The sequence below is a fragment of the Dendrobates tinctorius genome, unplaced genomic scaffold, assembly GCF_039654945.1.
Source record: "Dendrobates tinctorius isolate UK_male_01 unplaced genomic scaffold, ASM3965494v1 ptg000127l, whole genome shotgun sequence".
Lineage (NCBI taxonomy): Eukaryota > Metazoa > Chordata > Amphibia > Anura > Dendrobatidae > Dendrobates > Dendrobates tinctorius.
This window is the reverse complement of record NW_027361795.1, coordinates 14,972,946-14,993,543: the sequence shown is the minus strand read 5'-3', so window position 1 is coordinate 14,993,543 and position 20,598 is coordinate 14,972,946. Positions and strand designations below refer to the sequence as shown.

Genomic DNA, 20,598 nt, shown 5'->3' with positions numbered 1-20,598 from the left:
CTTTTTTGGCTGGAATTGAGATCGGACACCATGTCGCGTTTGGAAAGCCCCTGATGTACCAAAACAGTGGAATCCCCCCACAAATGACACCATTTTGGAAACTAGACCCCCCCAAGGAACTTATCTAGAAGTGTGGTGAGAACTTTGAACCCCCAAGTGCTTCACAGAAGTTTATAATGCCCAGGCGTGAAAATAAAAAAATCATATCTTTTTCCGCAAAAATATTTTTGCCCCCAATTTTTTATTTTCCTAAGGGCAACAGGAGAAATAAGACCCCTAAAGTTGTTTTGCAAATTGTCCTGAGTAGGCTGATACCCCATATGAGGGAGGTGAAACACTGGGTGCATGGCAGAGCTTGGAAGGGAAGGAGCACCATTTGACTTTTTCAACGCAGAATTGGCTGGAATTGAGATCAGACACAATGTTGCGTTTGGAGAGCACCTGATGTGCGCAAATAGTGGAAACCCCCAATTCTAACTCCAACCCTAACCCTAGCCCTACCCCTAATGGGAAAATGGAAATAAATACATTTTTTTAATTTTATTATTTTTCCCTAACTAAGGGGGTGATAACGGGGGGTTTGATTTACTATTTATGGCGGTATTTGTATTTGGCAGCTGTCACACGCTAAAAGACGCTTTTTATTGTAAAAAGAGTTTTTGCATTACCACATATTGAGAGCTATAATTTTTCCATATTTTGACCCACCGAGTCATGTGAGATCTTATTTTTTGCGGGACGAGTTGACGTTTTTATTGGTACCATGTTCGGGCATGTGACATTTTTTGATCGCTTTAGATTTTGTTTTTTGGGACGCAGAATTTACAAAAAACAGCGTTTCATGAATTTCTTTTGGGTGGTGCGTTTACGCCGTTCCGCGTGCGATAAAATTGATAAAGCTTTATTCTTCGGGTCGGTACGGTTACAGCGATACCTCATTTATGTAGTTTTTTTTTATGTTTTGGCGCTTTTATGCAATGAAAACAATTTTATATAAAAAAATAATTATTTTTACATCGCTTTATTCTGCGAGCTATAGCTTTTTATTTTTTCGCTGATGATGCCGTATGATGGCTCGTTTTTTGCGGGACAAGATGACGTTTTCAGCGGTACCATGGATATTTATATGCGTCTTTTTGATCGCGCGTTATTGCACTTTTTGTTTGGCGGTATGATAATAAATCATTTTTTGCTTCGTTTTTTTATTTTTTAAGGGGTTCGCTTAAGGAGTTAACTAATGGGACAGTTTTATAGGGCGGGTCGTTACGGACGCGGCAATACGAACTATGTGTACTTTTATTGCTGCAGGCTTCCTCATGCCTGTGCTCTGCAGGCAGTGAGGAAGCCAGCTTCCTGCAGGCCCCCGGAGGTCCCCGCCGCCATATTGGATCCGGGGACCTGCAGGAAAGGAGCCCCTCGCAGCAGCGCTGCACATTGCGCTGCCGTGGGGGGGCTCAGGGAAGCACGGAGGGAGCCCCCTCCCTGCCGATGTTTCCCTTTAACCCCCGGTACACTGCGATAGTGTTTTATCGCGGTGTACAAGGGGTTAACGTGTCGGGGCGGTCCGTGACCGCCCCTGACACAATTTGCCGGGTGTCGGCTATGATAATTAGCTGACACCTGGCCGCGATAAGCGGCACTCACAACGTGGGCGCCGCTTATCGCTATGACGTAATATTCCATCCATGGTAATTAGGGCCCAGGGCACATGGACGGAATATTACGTCCAATGAAGGAAAGGGGTTAAAGGATATCTGTCACCCCTTTTTTCGAATATGAGCTGCCGGTATCGACATCAGGGGCTTATCTACAGCATTCTGTAATGCTGTAGATTAGCCCCCGATGTAACCTGAAAGATAAGAAAAAAAGAGTTAGATTATACTCACCCTGGCGTTCGGTCCAGTCCGATGGGTGTCGCGGTTTGGTCCGTCGCCTCCCATCTTGATATGATGCCGTCCTCTTCTTTCCTTCCTGTCGTGGCTCCTGCGTAGGCGCACTGCTCTGCCCTGTTGAGGGCAGAGCAGAGTCCTGCAGTGCGCAGGCTGCGGGAGAGGTCCGGTGCCTGCGCACAGCAGTATTCTGCTCTGCCCTCAAAAGAGTAGATCAAGTGCGCCTGCGCGAGAGCCACGACAGGAAGGAAAGAAGAGGACGGAATCGTATAAAGATGGGAGGCACTGGACCGCAACACCCATCGGACCAAGACCGGACCGCCCCCCCGGTGATTATAATCTAACTCCTTTTTTCTTTTTCTGGTTACATCGGGGGCATTACAGAATGCTGTAGATAAGCCTCTGATGTCGGTGCCGGCAGGTCATATTCGAAAAAAAGGGGTGACAGATTCCCTTTAAAGGGATAATCATTCAAAGTTTGAAAATTGCAATTTTTTTTTTTAAACATTTTTGTCAAATTTCTGATATTTTTTAAAAATCAACATAAAACATAACCTAAATTTACCATCATAAAGTACAATGTGTCATGAAAAACAATCTCCAAACTAATGGGATATGTTGGAGCATTCCAGAGTTATTACCACATAATGTGATACTGGTCAGATATCAAAAATTTGGCCCAGTCACTATGGGGTGAAAACCTTCGACCAGAAAAGCATCTTTTTACCCAGAGACAAGCAAATACAAATAAGATCAAGAATTTCTGCTCTGCAAAATGAGAAGGCAGCCATCATAAAGGTTGCGATATCTGTGATGGTGTCCATAACATCAAGCAGTGCCTTGTTCCCAGGCTTGTACAAGAAGTCTTCAAACTTGCATTCAGTCCTGCAGGGACAGATCCCCAGCAAAGTTTGATTGCTTGTCTAAGTGGTATCCTCCCTCGCCAAGTGGATCAATCTACAAAATCAAACAAAAGGAATTTCTTGGATTGAAGTCTAACAACTGTAATGATGGAAGCCAGCCAGCATGAGAGGATGGGGAGCAGTGCTCTCCAAGAGTCTCCTGTCAAAGGATCTGGCCAAGAGAGATAATTATCCAATTTCAGAGAATTGAAAGCTATAGAAGAGACCCTTAGTATTTCTGTAACGTTACTTCAGGGGGCCCATGTTAGGATATATTCTGAAATAATCCAAAACTGTGGAGTCTGAGTTGGTGTCATGGAAATTGAGGAGTTGGATTCGGAGGTTTGACTTACCGACTCCACAGCCCTAAAATAACCACAGTAGCTCATACTCATCATCAGGGAAGCACAAAATGCAGGCATCTACAGTCAGTCGCAACAGGAATCTTATCTTGGGCAGAGCAACATCTACTGTCCCTATCGATATTCCATCTAAGAAGCTCTGCCAACACCCCAGCGGACTTCCTGAGCAGGGAAGACATACATCCGGGCAAGTAGAGTCTGAATACTGAGATATTTTAGATGGTTACCAGGAGATGATGTTATGCAAAAGTAGACTTATTTGCAAGTCGTCAAAGCACAAAAGTAGGGCGATACGTCTATCTCAATCCACATGACACCTGTGTTGCAGTGCACGCGTTCGCCCAAACCCTGGGAATTCAAGTTAGCCTTTAGGCTCTGTGCACACGGTGCGGTTTCTACTGCGGATCCGCCGCTGCGGATCTGCAGCAGAACTGCAGGTGATGTACAGTACCATTGTCGGGGTCGTAAACGACAATGAATCCTCATTCACCAGTCATTCCAAATCATTGTGCGAGCGCAAAACATCTGGTACCGATTAAGAATGACTCAGACACGCAGCTGATTCAGTCTTAGCTAATGTCCTGCATCCACACCTGTCAGGAGCAGTACAACAACTGGCTTTTATTTACAAATACACAATACTATATTGAGTGTTAGGGGAAGGCGTGCATTAGGCGGGGTTTATGCAGTATACATCTAGTGTCCAGTCTCTCTCTGATTCGTCAAAACGTCTCCCGATGGTTACTTCTTCTTCACATTCCTGAGTTATCTTTTTTAGGAGAAATGAAACTTAACTTAACTCTTTAGACACTGAATTTAAGTGAAAGTGAACACTGGCAGCCATCTTTAATACAGTTACATTTGCATTAGCAAGCAATTAGGAAAAACTTATTGTTTCACAGTATAAAAATATAAAAGTTATATAAGAAAATATATTTTCACCTTGACAATCCCCCCTAAACACTAAGTTTTTCCCTTAATGAAAGATCCTTCGAGACTGTCCATGTGATGGGAAAAGGGGAGGTGGATTTCTTCATCCAGACACCTCAGAAGCTCTCCCCTAGCGAGAGGCCTCCAGGCAGCTGAACCCTTCACTAACCTCACATGGAGTTCTCCCGCTGTCCCTAAACTAAGTCTCTTAACATCATCTGAGAATGGGGGGTTTTGTCTACTCTCTTGAGGGGAATATACTTAGGGATCTCCCCTAGATCAGTACCATTGTACTCTGGTGGGTCTACTTCTTGATTGAGGAAGGTGCCAGTCGGAGTTGCTTTGGCAATAACCTTTTTATACAAGGGAATAACACAACAAAGAGTTATTGATCCAATTACAAGGAGGGCAATCAGTACTATACAAGCTTGTTGAAGGAATCCCTTGAGTCCACCCAACCAGCCGGAAAAGAAAGATGTGTCTACTCCAGCATTAGTTTTCAATTCTGCTGCTAACCCAGTTATCTTTTTAAGGGCTATCATGGTTTTTCCATTCACTCCAGAGTTCTGAGGGATATAGGTACAACACTCCTCTCCCACCATCCCACAAACTCCTCCTTTCTCAGCTAATATCATATCAAGGGCTAGTCGATTTTGGAGTGTCATTCTAGTGTTAGGGCCCAATTCTTCAACTATACCTTGGAAGGCATCTTGGCTGAAATTGACAAACCTTTGTTCACTGTAATATATGTAATTGATCCATTCAACATTTTTATTAATCTGCACCTGTGGGATTATAGAAGCAAAGCCAGCATAGATCTGGTTCTGGGCTTTAAATTGGTCAGGCACCCCCCTTGGCACTCCAATAGCATCAATATATACTAGTGGATCTTCTTCATAACTCATATGGAGCTGATCGAGGCTTCTCCTTTTCCTGGTAGGTTCATCAGGTATCTTTGGATCCCAGGGTAGAATCTTGAACTGCATAGCTAGTTTAACAAGGGTGCATTGGCCTGTCCAGGCATTTGGCAACCTAGGACGGAGCTTACCATCTCCACATAACCAATAAATGTCATACATATATTGTGTATGTTTGATTAACAAGTCAGTATCTAGAGAACTATTCTCTTTGCAGAAACCTGTCTCGAAGATCCCTACTGGTGTACCTGTGGTGTCGTGGGAATTATAGCAGGTGTAATTGTCAGCTAATACAGTTACTTCTCCTGGGACCTTTAGTTTGGGTTCCTTATGAATTAGTGGGACGTAATCTGGGCAATCAGTGGGCTTCAAACCTTTCAACAAATTCATGACACAGGCAGTGGTGTTGTCATCAGGGAAAAGCAATGCATGTGTGTATAGGTGTGTATTCGCAGCAGCACAAGCAATACATCCTACAGAGATATTCTGGACTTTTACATTGTACCTCACCCATTCTAACCACAAATTTTTCCTTGGGGCTGTCTGTGTTTCTATGGAGAAAACCTCTTGCCAACTGAGACCTGGAATGGGGATCACTTCATTAACTACTTTTTGCAAACGCTCACCTGGGCCTATTTTAGGTGTACTGGTAACGGGGGCCTTGGTTGGTCTGAAGCGAATATCCTGAAGCCGTATATGGCCTAAATACGCATAAGGTCCAGCACTAAATACATAATTATAATGCCTTCCTAGTACGAACGTCTGCAGATCAGCAGATTGAGGGCTTTCAAGATTTAGGAGAAGGGGGTGACAGCTTCTACCCCATTTACAGCCCCTAAATGGTTGCAGAAGGGCTGTTAGATGCATTCTCTCACGAAGACTCCTACCCGTCCCATCCTTGGGGAACATGGCTTCGCTAGGTTTATATCCCCAATCATTCCCCGTACTCCAGGCAGCATCTGTCCAATAATGACAATTATTGTTGTCTTGTCTGGTAACACACATATAGAACTGGATGATCCCCTCTACCACCCGTTCAGTCTCAAGGCACTTGACTACATCACAGAAATCAAATCGCCAGATATTCACTGGGGCTGTCAGGTTTACCCAGAGAATAAAGGGACCAGAATTCTTATTTACAATAGGGGCCGAAGAGGTAGGGGCGAGGATGGCCCCCAGTCCCAAGGTCAAAAACAACAGCAACATTTCCCTTCAGTCACTACTGTGACTAAACACTGGTTCGGTCTCTTTTACAGTGTGAAGCGTGAATCCAGGTGCTCTTTCCTTCAAGTTTTACTGCAGTGGGGGTGACCAGGATCACCGTGTAGGGTCCTTCAAATCTCGGCTGGAGACAATCTCTGCGCACAAACTTTTTCACATACACCAGGTCTCCTGGCACAAAGTCATGGACCACGTCACCTGTGGATTCTGGAAGAGAAGCAGAATCTGTAGAGTGGGTGTTAGACAGTTCCTTAGACAATGCAATCACAAATTGTACAACTTTATCATTTGTCTCAGACAACTCTTGTGGCCTAATGTCTCCTATTTTAGGTGGAGCACCAAAAAGAATCTCAAAGGGAGTCAGGCCGTGTTTTCCCTGTGGGGTGTGTCTGATATGGTATAGGACCACGGGGAGAAAATCTGGCCATGGGAGTGGGTAGTCCTGGCTCATTTTAAGCAACTGGGTCTTAATTGTGGAGTTCATTCTCTCAACTTTGGCTGAACTGGAGGGGTGATAGGGGGTGTGCAGACCCAAATCTGTCCCTAACATGTGCCACAATTCCTCGTAGACATTGGCAGTGAAGGCTGGGCCTTGATCTGATTCAACAACTTCGGGAATTCCAAATCTGCACGAAATTTCAGTGATGAGCTTCTTAGCTGTAGTTTTGGCAGTCATGTTGGTCACTGAGTAGGCTTCGGGCCATCCTGAGAACATATCCACAGCCACTAGGACGTACTCATACTTTCCTGACTTGGGCATCTGAATATGATCAACCTGGATTCTCTGCCAAGGGTAGTCTGGTTTGGCAAGATGCTGAAGTGGAACCTTGGCGGTGGCTGTTGGGTTACAGATGGCACAGACTGGGCAGGCTCTTGAGTAGGCTGTGACAGTGGTAGAGATTCCTGGGGCCCAGTAGAGCTTCTTGATACAGGCCAGAGCTTGGTTCTTTCCTCGATGAGTTGATCCATGAGCCCATGCTGCAACGGCTGGATACATTCTTTTGGGTAGACAGGGTTTCCCATCCACCTTATAGAGTCTAGGAAATTGGTATTGTCCGGCAGAACTACGATTCCCATGAATGGCTCCTGCAGCTTCCCACTGCTTCTTTTCTTCTTTAGAGGTCAACTTTTGTTCTTCCCACAATCTCTCTTCAGGTGGTCGGGCTGGCTTCCAGACAGATCCGGTGGCAGGGTATTCCATTTCCATGTCTTCTATCAACTCTTTCTTCGGGCTTCGGACTTCTCAAAGTCTCGTTCTTCTTCGGCTTGGGTAGCTTCTTTGGTTGCCTGTTCTCTTGTTTGTGCTCTGGTAAGCACAGGCATCACAGGTGTATCAGTGCCTTCCCAACAGGGTTTTTCTGGTGCTGTTTCTTCTTCTTCCCACTTTGCTGAGACATTCTTTATGGCAGCAGCTTTGGCAGCTTGATCTGCTAAATGGTTTCCTCTAGTCTCCTTCGAATTGACTTTCCCGTGAGCTTTGACCTTGATCACCGCAATTTGTACAGGTAGCTCCAATGCCTTCATCAGGGCTTTAATCCTTAGTGCATGTTTAACAGGGGTTCCTGTAGCCGTAATGAACCCTCGGGACTTCCACAGGAATCCAAAATCGTGACAGATTCCATAGCCGTATCTTGAGTCAGTGTAGACATTGGCCGTCTTCCCTTCTGCTAGATAACATGCTTGTTGTAGGGCCACAAGTTCGGCTTCTTGAGCCGAAAGGTGAGGTGGCAAGGCTTCAGCCAGAAGGACTTCTGTTTCAGTGGTGACCGCATATCCAGTGTGGAACTTGCCATAAGAGTCTGCAAATCGAGATCCATCAGTCCATAGTTGCAAATCAGGGTTGAGAAGTTCTTGAGTTACCACATTTTGTGGTGCAGAGGCTTCTTGTTCCAGTGCTTTTATACAGTCATGCGGGTCATCAGGTGACCTCCCGTCTGGTAAGTCCTTATACCCGTCAGGGAACTCCCCCCTAGAATGTGGAAGCAAAGTGGCTGGGTTGATGGTAGTACATTTCTGGAAGGTGATGTTGGAGGGCAGAAGTAGAGAGCACTGAAGTCTGAGATGTCTTTGGCTCGTTAGATGCTTAGGAGATGTTTGTTGGAGGACAGCAGAGAGATCATGTCCAGCTTGAATGACCAAGTCATGACCAAGTGCTATGTCAGCAGACTTATCCAGAAGAACATGGGCTGCATGCACAGCCTTGAGACAGGAAGGAGCAGTTCTGGCAACAGGGTCTAGCCTGGCTGAGTAGTAGGCCAGAGGACGGAAACGATCAGCATGTTTCTGTGCCAGCACACCAGAGGCATGTCCTTCAGATTCTGAAACAAAGAGATGAAACGGCTGAGTGTAGTCAGGGAGACCCAGAGCAGGGGCGCTGACAACAACTTCCTTGAGAGCCAGGAAACAGTCCTTTTGCTGAGCATAGATATACGGATTTTCAGCATGATCCCAGTCCGGTCCTCCAGTCTTGAGGCAATCATACAAAGGTTGCATGAGTCTTGAAGCATCCGGAATCCACTGTCTGCAGTAGGTAATGAGTCCTAAGAAAGACTGCATAGCAGAGTATGTCTTTGGATAAGGGATATCCTCGATTGCATGTTTTCTATCCTCGGTGAGGTGTCTCGAGCCTTGAGAGATGCAGTGTCCGAGGAAGACGACTTTCTCTTTGCACCACTGGACCTTGGCCTTTGAGACTTTGCAGTTGGCAGAATGAAGAAAAAGGAGCAAGGACTCAGAAGCAGCAAACAGATTCTCCAGTTCCACAGAGGAGTAGGTCATCAACATACTGGAGAAGCGTGACATGAAGATTCTGTAACACCCACGGATCCAGGGTCATCTTCATAGCATGAGTGAACTGGTTAGGGGAGTTCTGGGCACCCTGTGGTGTCCTGGTCCAGGTCAGCTGAGATCCTTGAAACGTGAAGGCAAATAAAAACTGTGAGACTTCATGAAGCGGGACACTGAAGAAAGCATTAGCCAGGTCAATAACGGTGAAGAGTGTTGCTGAAGTAGGCACTTGAGAAAGCAAGGTGTTTGGGTTGGGTACCACAGGAGTTTCCAAGATGGTGGCTGAATTGACTGCTCTGAGGTCCTGTACAAGTCTGTACTTCGGAGGGTCTCCAGGAGCTGTCTTCTTCTTCACTGGAAACAGGGATGTGTTACAGGGTGAAACACATCTGATTAGCACTCCAGAATGTAAGAGGGAGGTAATCTGAACTCCAAGGCTCCGCTCTTGGGCAGCCTTAAGCGGATACTGAGGTAGTCTGGGGTATGGGTGCCCAGGTTTGAGGTGGACTTTTACTGGAGGCACTTTGAGCAGACCCACATCCTCAGGTCCAGTTGACCACAGAGTGGTAGGTAGATTGGGCAAATCCGGGGAAGGTGTCGTTTGCAGAGTCATCATCATCAGAGGGAAAGCCTTAAGGACACAACGATCTTCAGTGCCTTGTTGTGAGGCAGGATCTTGTAATTGCAATTCCATCCCTTGATCACCGAAGATGATGGTAGCGTGAAGCCTTTGAAGGAGGTCAGCTCCTAGAAGGTTGACGGGGCAGGTTTCAGACACCAGAAATTTGGCAAAGACACCAGAGAATGGGCCAGCTGGGACGGGAACAGTGAGTGGTGATGAGGTTTGTTGACCTTCAACTCCAATACATGTGAGGAAATCTGAAGACAGGGAGATTGTAGGAGGCAGCTGAGATGAAGAGATAACAGAGGTGGCCGCCCCAGTGTCCACTAAGAACTTGAGAGGTTGATTGTCCACTTCCAGGGTCACTGTACCACAAGAGGAAGTACAGGTGGCGGGAAAAGTGGGCACCGGTTGGCCTGAACTTCATGAGTGTGGAGGAGGAAGAGGTCTCTGAGGGTGCCCCCTGCGAGGACAACTTCTTCTCATATGACCAGGGCTGGCACACTCCCAACACAGAGGTCTCCCTTGGTCATCACGAACTGGGCTGTCCCTGTAGTTTTGGCCCTGGGACCCTCTCGGCCTCAAGCGTGGTGATCCATACCGATCCTGAGCCTGATACACCATAACAGGTACTTCTGAGGCTTCTGCCATATACATGGCTGGTTTCTTCTTGCCTTTGTCCTTCTGTGCTTCCTTCTCTGCTTCCTTTTCTGCTTCTTTTTCTTCCCTTTGAAGCATTTTCTGATAACTCTTCACAACAGTGAGGGCCTGTTTTAGGGGACCATCAGGTAATTCGGGACGAAGCTTCATGACCTTATCCTTCAGTGGATCTTCCAGACCATCAATAAAAGCACGGACCAACAAGGCTGCCTGCGTCTTCACATGAGTTGAATAACCCAAGTCTTCAAACTGCATAGTTAGTCTGGCAGCGTATTTCTCCACAGCTTCACCAGATTCTTGTTGTATATCCTGTATTGATCCTGCTTCGTCACAGAGACGATCCTGGGCCCACTTTGTGAGTTGAGCGATAAACTCCTTTCCAGACTTGAACTTGTTGAGAGGTCCTGCTTTAGTGGGGTTCAATTCCTTCATGATGGTGGGGAGAAAATATTCGGAGGCTTTGATTGAGGTGATGCCTGATAGATCAGACCATGTAGCCCCGTAGATGCTCCTAGTCTGTTCCAGTTTCCTTACATACTGCATGGGAAATTTGTCCGGGTCAGGTAACTTGTTAACAATAGCATCAATTTGTACCGGAGTGAAGGGTTTGTATTTCAGCTTCAGCCCTTCTTCTTCTTCGTCATGTGTCACTGCCTCATCCTTCGGGGCAGTTGGGGGTGCTGTGGGTATTACCTCATCCAGGGACTTTATACCTGTGTGCATCAGTGGTATCATGTATTCAGCTACCATGGGCATGATGCCCTCTAATCCGGATTCATGGTAACAGACGATCCTAACTTCTTGTAAATCGAGATCTGGGGTTGATTGGAGACAATTCTTGATGACTTCAACGTGTTCCTTCATACAGGGGCCCAGTGGGTATCCAAAGAGTCCTGAAGATATCAATGGTATAGCCAAAGTTCTACGAGGAAGTGTATCTCTCCCTAGCCGTCCTGCAAAGATAAGCACTGTCTGTAAGGCGGTCTGCAATATTGTACGGCAATGCTCGGGTGTCCTGTAATCATATATAGGGCCTGCAGTGTGTAACACTATATCACAGGGCAAATTCCCTCCCTGGGTGGACATAGCGTCTCCTGGATGCAAGGGGCCATAATTGGTAAGGTAGGCCTGACACTCTTGGGTTATGGCTGGGCCTCCCTTTTTAGCTATCTGTTGGGCCAAACCACCTCTATGCGACAGGGTAGAGTTAGCTGGGTTCACTATGGCTCCTACCTGGTGGGTAACTATGTCCCCATACCCCACTGAGAAAAGAACCTGGGAGCCCTGAGGTGTGATGTAATAGCGTGAATGACAGGGGAACCAGATTTCAGGGTCATGGGGCAACCTAGAGGATTTGTTGAGAGGGGTAGGTAGTGGGCTCCTTCCGGGCTGGGGGGATTCGAACGGACCTAATAGCAGTGGCGGGGCAGGGGGAATTGTAGCAACCTGATTGTCAGAATCTTCTGATCCCTCATCATCTCCGATAGCTTGGCGCCTCATACGCATTACGGACCGGAAAGCCGTACTGCCGGTCAGGGCATCAAGAGTGAAGGGACCTTGACCAGGTGTATTTACAAATATCACAGTGGGTTGCATTGGGAGACTAGGCCCAGAGGCCGGAACAGAAACAGGAACATTAGAGGTGGGAACAGCATCGGTCGGTGCCGGAGGTTTCTCAGGAAGTGGTGGTCCCTGGTAGTACTCGCCGGAAAGTGTTACCAGCTGACATAGTGGCTGGGGAGGAATTCCGGGTGCACCAAGATGGCTGCCGGTGGAGGCGTGGCATGCCCCACTTCCGTCCATGGTCTGGGCGGAACCCCAAGGACGGCCCGCCCCACACACACGGCAGGTTTCCACCCAGGTTGGATTCTGCACGCCACAAACAGGACACACCCACGCTTCTGGAGAGCTCGTCTTGTCGCCATTATAGGGCGGTGGTTGGGACTGCATTTTCATCATCAGTGGCACGGCGGCCATTTTACAATCTATAAGATCACAGTTCAAAGGCATTTTATAACCAAACACAGGTTCCGCATTGTCTGATCCTCCTTCCCCATCAATCTCTTTCCATCCTTCATTCTTCAAGCCTCGCGCAACTCGCAGATGAGCTTGTGCTTGTTCTAACAATCCTTTATCTTTCAACATGCCTCGTTTGTTCTCTATGAGATTATGCCACATAGCCGGCTGTAATCTCCCTGACGAGGGCAATCCTACATGCTTATACAATCTCTCAACATTCTTGACTGCCTTCTTGCCTTCCCGTGACGCTACTATTGGCTTGACCTCCACAGCATCCTCATCTAACTTGTGGGGCACAGACTTCTGCTTTAAGATACGCAGCATGACTCTTACAGAATACTATGGTTCTCTGCAGAAAAACCACTGGTAGCGATATCAACACTGATGTTCCACAGTACGGAGCCTCACGTTCGACGTACTAGGAAAAGAGCCTCGCGCTCAATATTTCCTTTCCCTAACCTTGAACAGCAGTGATTAACAGATTATCCTGCCACGATATTCCAACAGTCGGGAGGCGGTCTCCTAGTGAGAGCCCTCCACAGAAATACAGGTGGTCCCTTCTCGGGACGTCTTAATTACCTAGCTGGTACAATATCACAGAGGCTGCGTCTCCTATCCCTTCCTCTAGGTTGCCCCACAATCTGCAACTAGCTCAATTTATCACTCCACTTCACTACTAGACAATAGTCACGGGTAGGGTGGTTGAATGGAGTACAATGACCGGTGGAGGAGGTGTGGTGTACACGAGGACGCGCAGAATGCGACGTCTCTCAGTTGCTGGTTCAGAGCGTGGCACAGGATCGCACTCAGTCTCACCACTCGACCGGTCACCCCTCAGACCCAAGGAGACCACAGACAAACCAATAATGGCTGAGACACTAGCAAGTGTGACACATACAGTGTATATGATCTCACTTACCGTGTTTTGGAGGGTGATCAGTCCTCGAGGTCAGCCACTACAGGTATCATCCACAGACATCCAGGCATGGGTCCAGAGGAGCCTCGGATCACTGTCCACGCCCCCCGTTGGGCTCCAAATTGTCGGGGTCGTAAACGACAATGAATCCTCATTCACCAGTCATTCCAAATCATTGTGCGAGCGCAAAACATCTGGTACCGATTAAGAATGACTCAGACACGCAGCTGATTCAGTCTTAGCTAATGTCCTGCATCCACACCTGTCAGGAGCAGTACAACAACTGGCTTTTATTTACAAATACACAATACTATATTGAGTGTTAGGGGAAGGCGTGCATTAGGCGGGGTTTATGCAGTATACATCTAGTGTCCAGTCTCTCTGATTCGTCAAAACGTCTCCCGATGGTTACTTCTTCACATTCCTGAGTTATCTTTTTTAGGAGAAATGAAACTTAACTTAACTCTTTAGACACTGAATTTAAGTGAAAGTGAACACTGGCAGCGATCTTTAATACAGTTACATTTGCATTAGCAAGCAATTAGGAAAAACTTATTGTTTCACAGTATAAAAATATAAAAGTTATATAAGAAAATATATTTTCACCTTGACACCATTATAGCCTATGTAAAAAAAAAACCGCTGTGCACATGCTGCGGATTTTTCCGCCGAAAAAAAAAAGCAGCATGTCACTTCTTTTGTGCGGTTTTGCTGCAGTTTTCCACCTGCTCCATTCTACAAATCCACAGGTGGAAAACCGCACAAAAACGGCAGTAAAACCGCAAAAAAAGGAAGAAATCCGCAGGAAAAATGCAGGTCATTTGACCTGCGGATTTAGTAACATTCGCGCGGAAAAATCCACGGGAGGATCCGCACCGTGTGCACATAGCCTTACCTTTCCTCCGTTTCCTATACTACAAAGAATGTTGCAAAACATAAGGACAGTGTCAAGACAGTCCTTGTAGCACCTTTTGTGACCAAAGAAAAGCTGGTTAGGGACATTGAACAGCTTTAGGTCGAAAGACCCTTATCCTCTCTTTGATCTATGACCTTCTATACTAAGGTCTGATGCCATCCAGTGTCTCATAATTTGTCTCTAGATACCTTATTTCTGAAGCCACAATCTTAAAAAGCTAAAGGTCTCTCAGACAAGGCTATACTTATCCTTCAAATAAGCAGAAAACAAATAACAAGCCATCTAAAAAAAATATATATGGAGGCCTTTATTTGATGGTAAAAATCTGTTACTCCGGTTCAGTTTCATCTAGACATAACAATAATCTTGCAAGATGGTCAAGGAAGAGGCTTAAAATCTAGTACTCTTAAAGGCCAGGTGTCCGCCTTCATGCTACTTTTTCGACCAAAATTTGGCAAATCATCGGTGGATACGGAGATTCATGAGTGCAGCCTCCTAGGTACATCCAAGAAGGACCAACATAACCCCACCTTGGGACCTAAATATTGTCCTCAAGAATCTAGCTCTTCTTTCTTTTGAACCATTGGCATTAGTGGATTTAAATAAACTGTCCTTTAAGGCAGCTTTCCTAGTAGCCATAACAGCTAGGAGAGCCAGTGAGCTTCAGGCTCTCTCCATTAGAGAGATTCCCATCTTAAAATCCTGGAAGATAGAATTGCGTTCTACCTAAACCCATCATTTTTGCCCAAAGTGGCATACGAATTCCACATGTTTTAAGAGCTTATTCTCCCTTCTTTTTGTCAAGATCCAACAAACGACAGAGGGAAAAAAATGTAACCCGTCAGACGTCCGGAGAACCATTCTTCACCATGTTCAGCAAACGAAATCCTGCAGGAAGAATCATAATCTCTTTGTGCAATATTGTGAACAAAACAAAGGGAAGGGATTTCTTCAAAGGATACCATCGCAAACTGAATTAAAAAAGCGATTTGTGAATCATATAGAATACAGAATCTATTTCCTCTGGAAAGCCTAAGAGCTCACTCCACAAAAGCCATGCCTGTCTCCTGGGCCGAAAGGGCAAGTGCCACCAATGAGCAGATCTGCCACCTGGTCCTCGGTTTATGCCTCCTCTAAACATTATAGATGAGATTAATTACACTGGTCAACAGCATTTTTGGTGCCAAAGATATTTCATCGAATTTAGGGTATTTTTGGGGTGCTGATTCTGAATATGTCATCAGTTTTGCCAGATTGGCTCAAGTTTTTGAGATTTTTGGTATCTTATTTATAGCACTTGTTGGTAAATGCGACGCATCATCTCATTAATTTCTTTGGATTAGTACTTGAACTGAGCAGTTCTCAATATAGTTTTGTGTTAATTAGTGTTCTAAAAGTTTGTTCATAGCTTGATTTTTGCACTAACTTTATGTTGTTGTCTGTTTTCCAGTGAAAAGCATGAACTCATCAAGAAGAAGTTGTCTTAACGATCCAGACTCATTCTGTTACATTTGTGGTGAATACACACTGCCAAAACATAGAAGAAACATAACAGACTTCGTAAAAAAAGTGTATTTTGCCTATTTTGGGGTTATGCTTGGGGACCAAGACAAGTTTTGGGCACCACACATAGTGTGCAAAGCATGTATCGAATTATTACGAAAATGGAGCAAAGGACAAAGAAAAAGCTTCAAATTTGGTGTTCCAATGGTGTGGAGAGAGCCAAAAAATCATCATGATGACTGTTATTTATGGTAAACACAGGTACAGGCACATCTTCACAATGAGGGACAGGCCTTCTTGCAGATTCCATGTTACTCCCATTTTCGTTTCTTATGCTTATTGAATCCTTGCACTTGCACTGCACAGAAATAACAGTCATCATGATGATTTTTTGGCTCTCTCCACACCATTGGAACACCAAATTTGAAGCTTTTTCTTTGTCCTTTGCTCCATTTTCGTAATAATTCGATACATGCTTTGCACACTATGTGTGGTGCCCAAAACTTGTCTTGGTCCCCAAGCATAACCCCAAAATAGGCAAAATACACTTTTTTTACGAAGTCTGTTATGTTTCTTCTATGTTTTGGCAGTGTATATTCACCACAAATGTAACAGAATGAGTCTGGATCGTTAAGACAACTTCTTCATGATGAGTTCATGCTTTTCACTGGAAAACAGACAACAACATAAAGTTAGTGCAAAAATCAAGCTATGAACAAACTTTTAGAACACTAATTAACACAAAACTATATTGAGAACTGCTCAGTTCAAGTACTAATCCAAAGAAATTAATGAGATGATGCGTCGCATTTACCAACAAGTGCTATAAATAAGATACCAAAAATCTCAAAAACTTGAGCCAATCTGGCAAAACTGATGACATATTCAGAATCAGCACCCCAAAAATACCCCAAATTCATTAAAATATTTTGGACACCAGAAAAAAAAATTTTTTTCGTTGACCTGTGTTATCCATTAAACTTTTACCTTAGCTTTTGGGAGGAAAGTCCTTCAAGCAATCGTCCCTCCGTGATGATATTTGGTATTCCTCCTGTGATCCTGTCTTGGAGGGTGATTAGAGAAAATAGAATACTTACTGGTAATTCCTTTTCTCGGAACCCATCGTGACAGCACGTGAGTTCCTGCCTTTATGTTCTTTATGTAGTCCCTTATTCCTTGATGCTAAATATATAAAACATTCATACCAGTGTGGTCCTTCAACAAAACACTGAGGATAGGGAGGAGTTATTTAACCTTTTTGTGTTTCCTGTCCCTATTAGGGTGGGAAGCCAACCTGCTGTGGGTGCCGTCTTTGAGGGTTTCTAGGAAAGGAATTATTGGTAGGTCTAATTATATTATCGCATCCACAGGGGCTTGGTGAATATGGTTAGTGGGATGACAAGTCTAGAAAAACAATGCCACCTTCTAAACTAAAACACAAAAAAAAACACAGTATGACAAACGTGCAAAAATACTCTGCTGTCAAAAATATATAACAATAGACAGCAAGTGCTAGTAAAAGATAATAGCAAAAACAGGGTATTAAGTTGATACGGTTTTTGCAAAAAATGTATACTAAGCCACTCCACCAATGTCACGGTATACCCAGCTCGGAGCAGTCCTATCTAATGTATTTAAAACCTGATCATGTGAACAGTACCTATATGAGCAGGATTCAGAAAGACTCTTCCTGATGTGGGCACGCAGTGCAAGACGGCTCTTTATGTGCATGTCACACAAGAGAGGGGAGGGAATCTCCCAAACCTTGCATAAGCAAGGAACTAATTGATTAAAAACACATGTGACATTCACAAAAGTGAACAGGTCGGTTGGACAGTGTTCACACCACCCAAGGACCGAAACACAAAGAAAAAACACAGTATGACAAACGTGCAAAAATACTCTGCTGTAAAAAAAAAAACCCACCTGTTCACTTTTGTGCATGTCATATGTGTTTTCAATCAATTAGTTCCTTGCTTATGCAAGGTTTGGGAGATTCCCGCCCCTCTCTTGTGTAACATGCACATAAAGAGCCGTCTTTGCACTGCGTGCCCACATCAGGAAGCGTCTTTCTGAATCCTGCTCATATAGGTTCTGTTCATATGATCAGGTTTAAATACATTAGTTAGGACTGCTCCGAGATGGGTATACCGTGACGTTGGCGAGTTAGCTTAGGTTATTTTTGCAAAAAATGTATACTATCAACTAAATACCCTGTTTTTGTTATTATCTTTTACTAGCACTTGCTGTCTACTATTATATATTTTTATAGCAGAGTATTTTTGCATGTTTGTCATACTGTGTTTTTTCTTTGTGTTTCGGTCCTTGGGTGGTGTGAACACTGTCCAACCGACCTGTTCACTTTTGTGCATGTCACATGTGTTTTTAATCACCTTCTAAACTAACTGGATCCTGTATGTTTTTCACAGACTCAGACTTGTATTGGCCTTTGTCATCTGTGCTACTGGAAAGAAAATACATGTGCATAGCACTGATACCACACATATTTGAAACACGGCCATGTAAATGAGGCCAAATAGAGAGTGTAATAAAGCAGCTCCTGAGACTTAAGGGCCCGTTACACTAAGCGATATCGCTACCAATATCGCTATAACGTCACTAGTTTTGTGACACTGCAGCGATATTGCTAGCGATATCGCTATGTGTGATACTTACCTCCGACCGGCTCCCCCGCTGATTATCGCTGATCGCGCGAGAACGTCCTGGGCCGTTTCTCGTTGTCAGCTTCCTGCTGTGGCGACGTGTGGATGCGGGCGGGAGGATGTCAGGATCGCCTTGTCTGAAAGGTAAGTAGCGACCCCCGACCGCTGCTATGTCGCTGGTGAGATCTGCCTGTTTGGCAGCTCACTAGCGACCACTTAGCGATGCACCAGTGATCCTGACCGGGTCATACCGTGGTCGGGATCACTGGTGCATCGCTAAGCGTAACGTTACCCTAAAGAAGGAAGCGCTCTGTCAGCCCTACAGATGAAGATCACAGCCAACAGAAGGCTTTTTAGGTGTAGGACCCTTTTACAGATAGAATGGTAGACCAGGAGCTTCAGGTTGTGTCTGTAATCGATATATATACTTTGCAGGTGCTGCTTCATTCCAATAGGTATACATGTACAGTGAATATTTAATGCAGATGTGTACATTCAGTGTCTTTGAAATGTTTCTGATATCTGCAGACTATATGCAGTTTTCATTTACTTTAATCCAAGTGTCTTGTATCAACTGTTACAGACTTCAATTGATATTTTGACCACCGTTGTGAGGAACACAAAAACACCTCTTTCAGAACTTCTTATCTGTCAAGCTTTCCCTGCAGTAGCTCAGTGTACTCTGCGTACAGATGACAATGCAATCATGCAGGTAATCCTAGTATTGTGCTTTCATTCTTTGTGCTTTTTTTTTTTATACGTCTAGTGAGTTGCTAATCAGTTGTATTTTGACTTTACTTTCTTCCCAGAATGGTGGCGAATGTCTTCGTGCCTATGTTTCAGTTGCACTGGAACAAATTGCACAGTGGCATGATGATCAGGGACACAGTGGTCTTTGGTATGTTATGCAAGTAGTTAGCCAGCTTCTTGACCCTCGAACGTCCGAATTCACAGCGGCATTTGTGGGACGTCTTGTATCTACACTTATTTCTAAGGCTGGTCGTGAGTTGGGTGAAAACTTGGACCAGATTTTGAGAGCAATTCTCAGCAAGATGCAGCAGGCAGAGACGCTCAGTGTCATGCAGGTATTAATACAGAAACATTATGATCATTACAAACATTTCATCTATTTGCCATTATTAAAGGAGTTGTCCAGGTTTGGGAGATAAGTCTGTTATTCTGTAATTGCAGACTCCCAAATTGACTGTGTGAAGCTCAAGTTGGCATGGTTCCCCAAGATTGCTGGTGGCAGCAGGCGGTCACGTGCCAACTAGTCTTATCCAGCTTCTCTAAATTCCCTCTTGTTGAGTGAAGCCTTACATGTCTAACCAGCACATGACCTCATGTATGCGAATTGCAGACACACGGCCATGAGACCACCTACTCGCGTCAGCAATACTTGGGCATTCGCGAGTGTGCGTGCACTGCATGCTGTAATCTTTTGGCAGTCTCATACAGTGACTGGACACTTTTGTCCCACGCCTGGACACCCCTTTTAAATCAAGATTATTTTCTATTTAACTTACTCTGTCGCCTAATTGGGGGACACAGAACCTTGGGTGTTATGCTGCTGTCCACTAGGAGGCGACACTATGCATAATCTGAAAAAGATTAACTTTGGCTCCTCCTCTGCAGTATACACCCCTGGACGGCGTCAGCCTTCTCCAGTTTTTGCTTAGTGTCGCAAGGAGGCACACCTTTTTTTCTTCCGTTTTTTTTTTTTTCCTTTTTTTCACCGGAAATACAGATGAAGAAAAGTGGGTCTCCAGCGAGACTCCCGGCATGGCTCCCTCCTCGGTCCCCTATTAGGGGTACCCGGTTGAGGTCGAGGAGGTTTTTCCCCATGTCGCTCCCTCCTCAGTCCCTCGGGTCCTGGTTCGAGGTCGAGACCCCCCTCCTTCCCCAACCCCTTTAAGGGGTCTGGGTTGAGGTTGAGGCGAGGATGAAGACCCCCTGACGGTGACAGACGCACCCTCCCTAATCCCCCGCAGGGGGTATTAGGTTGAGACGCCTCAGGTAGGGTCGGCGATCAGGCAGCATCTCGCAGCTTCCAGGGACCCCAGGCTGGCTGAGGACTCCTGTTGAGGCCGGGGGAGGGTGTGGACTGGATGGCACAGCAGAGACTCTGGCTGTGGCTTTTCTGCGTCCCTGTCTCTGCAACAGCAGCGGCTCCATAGCGCTTCAGGGGCCCCCCATACAAAAACCGCTACCCCTGCTACCCCCACCGCTATCCAGTCGACCATTCTGGGGGGGTCTGGTGCAAATCCGCACCCCCCCCCCCCCCGGACTAC

General features: G+C 45.5%; 1 protein-coding gene across 1 annotated transcript in view; it reads left to right on the top strand.

Annotated features, from left to right (window-relative positions):
* IPO9 (importin 9) overlaps positions 1-20,598 on the top strand; it is a 137,695-nt gene that overhangs the window by 67,194 nt on the left and 49,903 nt on the right. The window contains exons 17-18 of the mRNA XM_073542545.1: positions 18,891-19,019; positions 19,117-19,392. Coding sequence (XP_073398646.1) covers positions 18,891-19,019; positions 19,117-19,392 — 405 coding nt within the window. The remainder of the gene's footprint in view (positions 1-18,890; positions 19,020-19,116; positions 19,393-20,598) is intronic.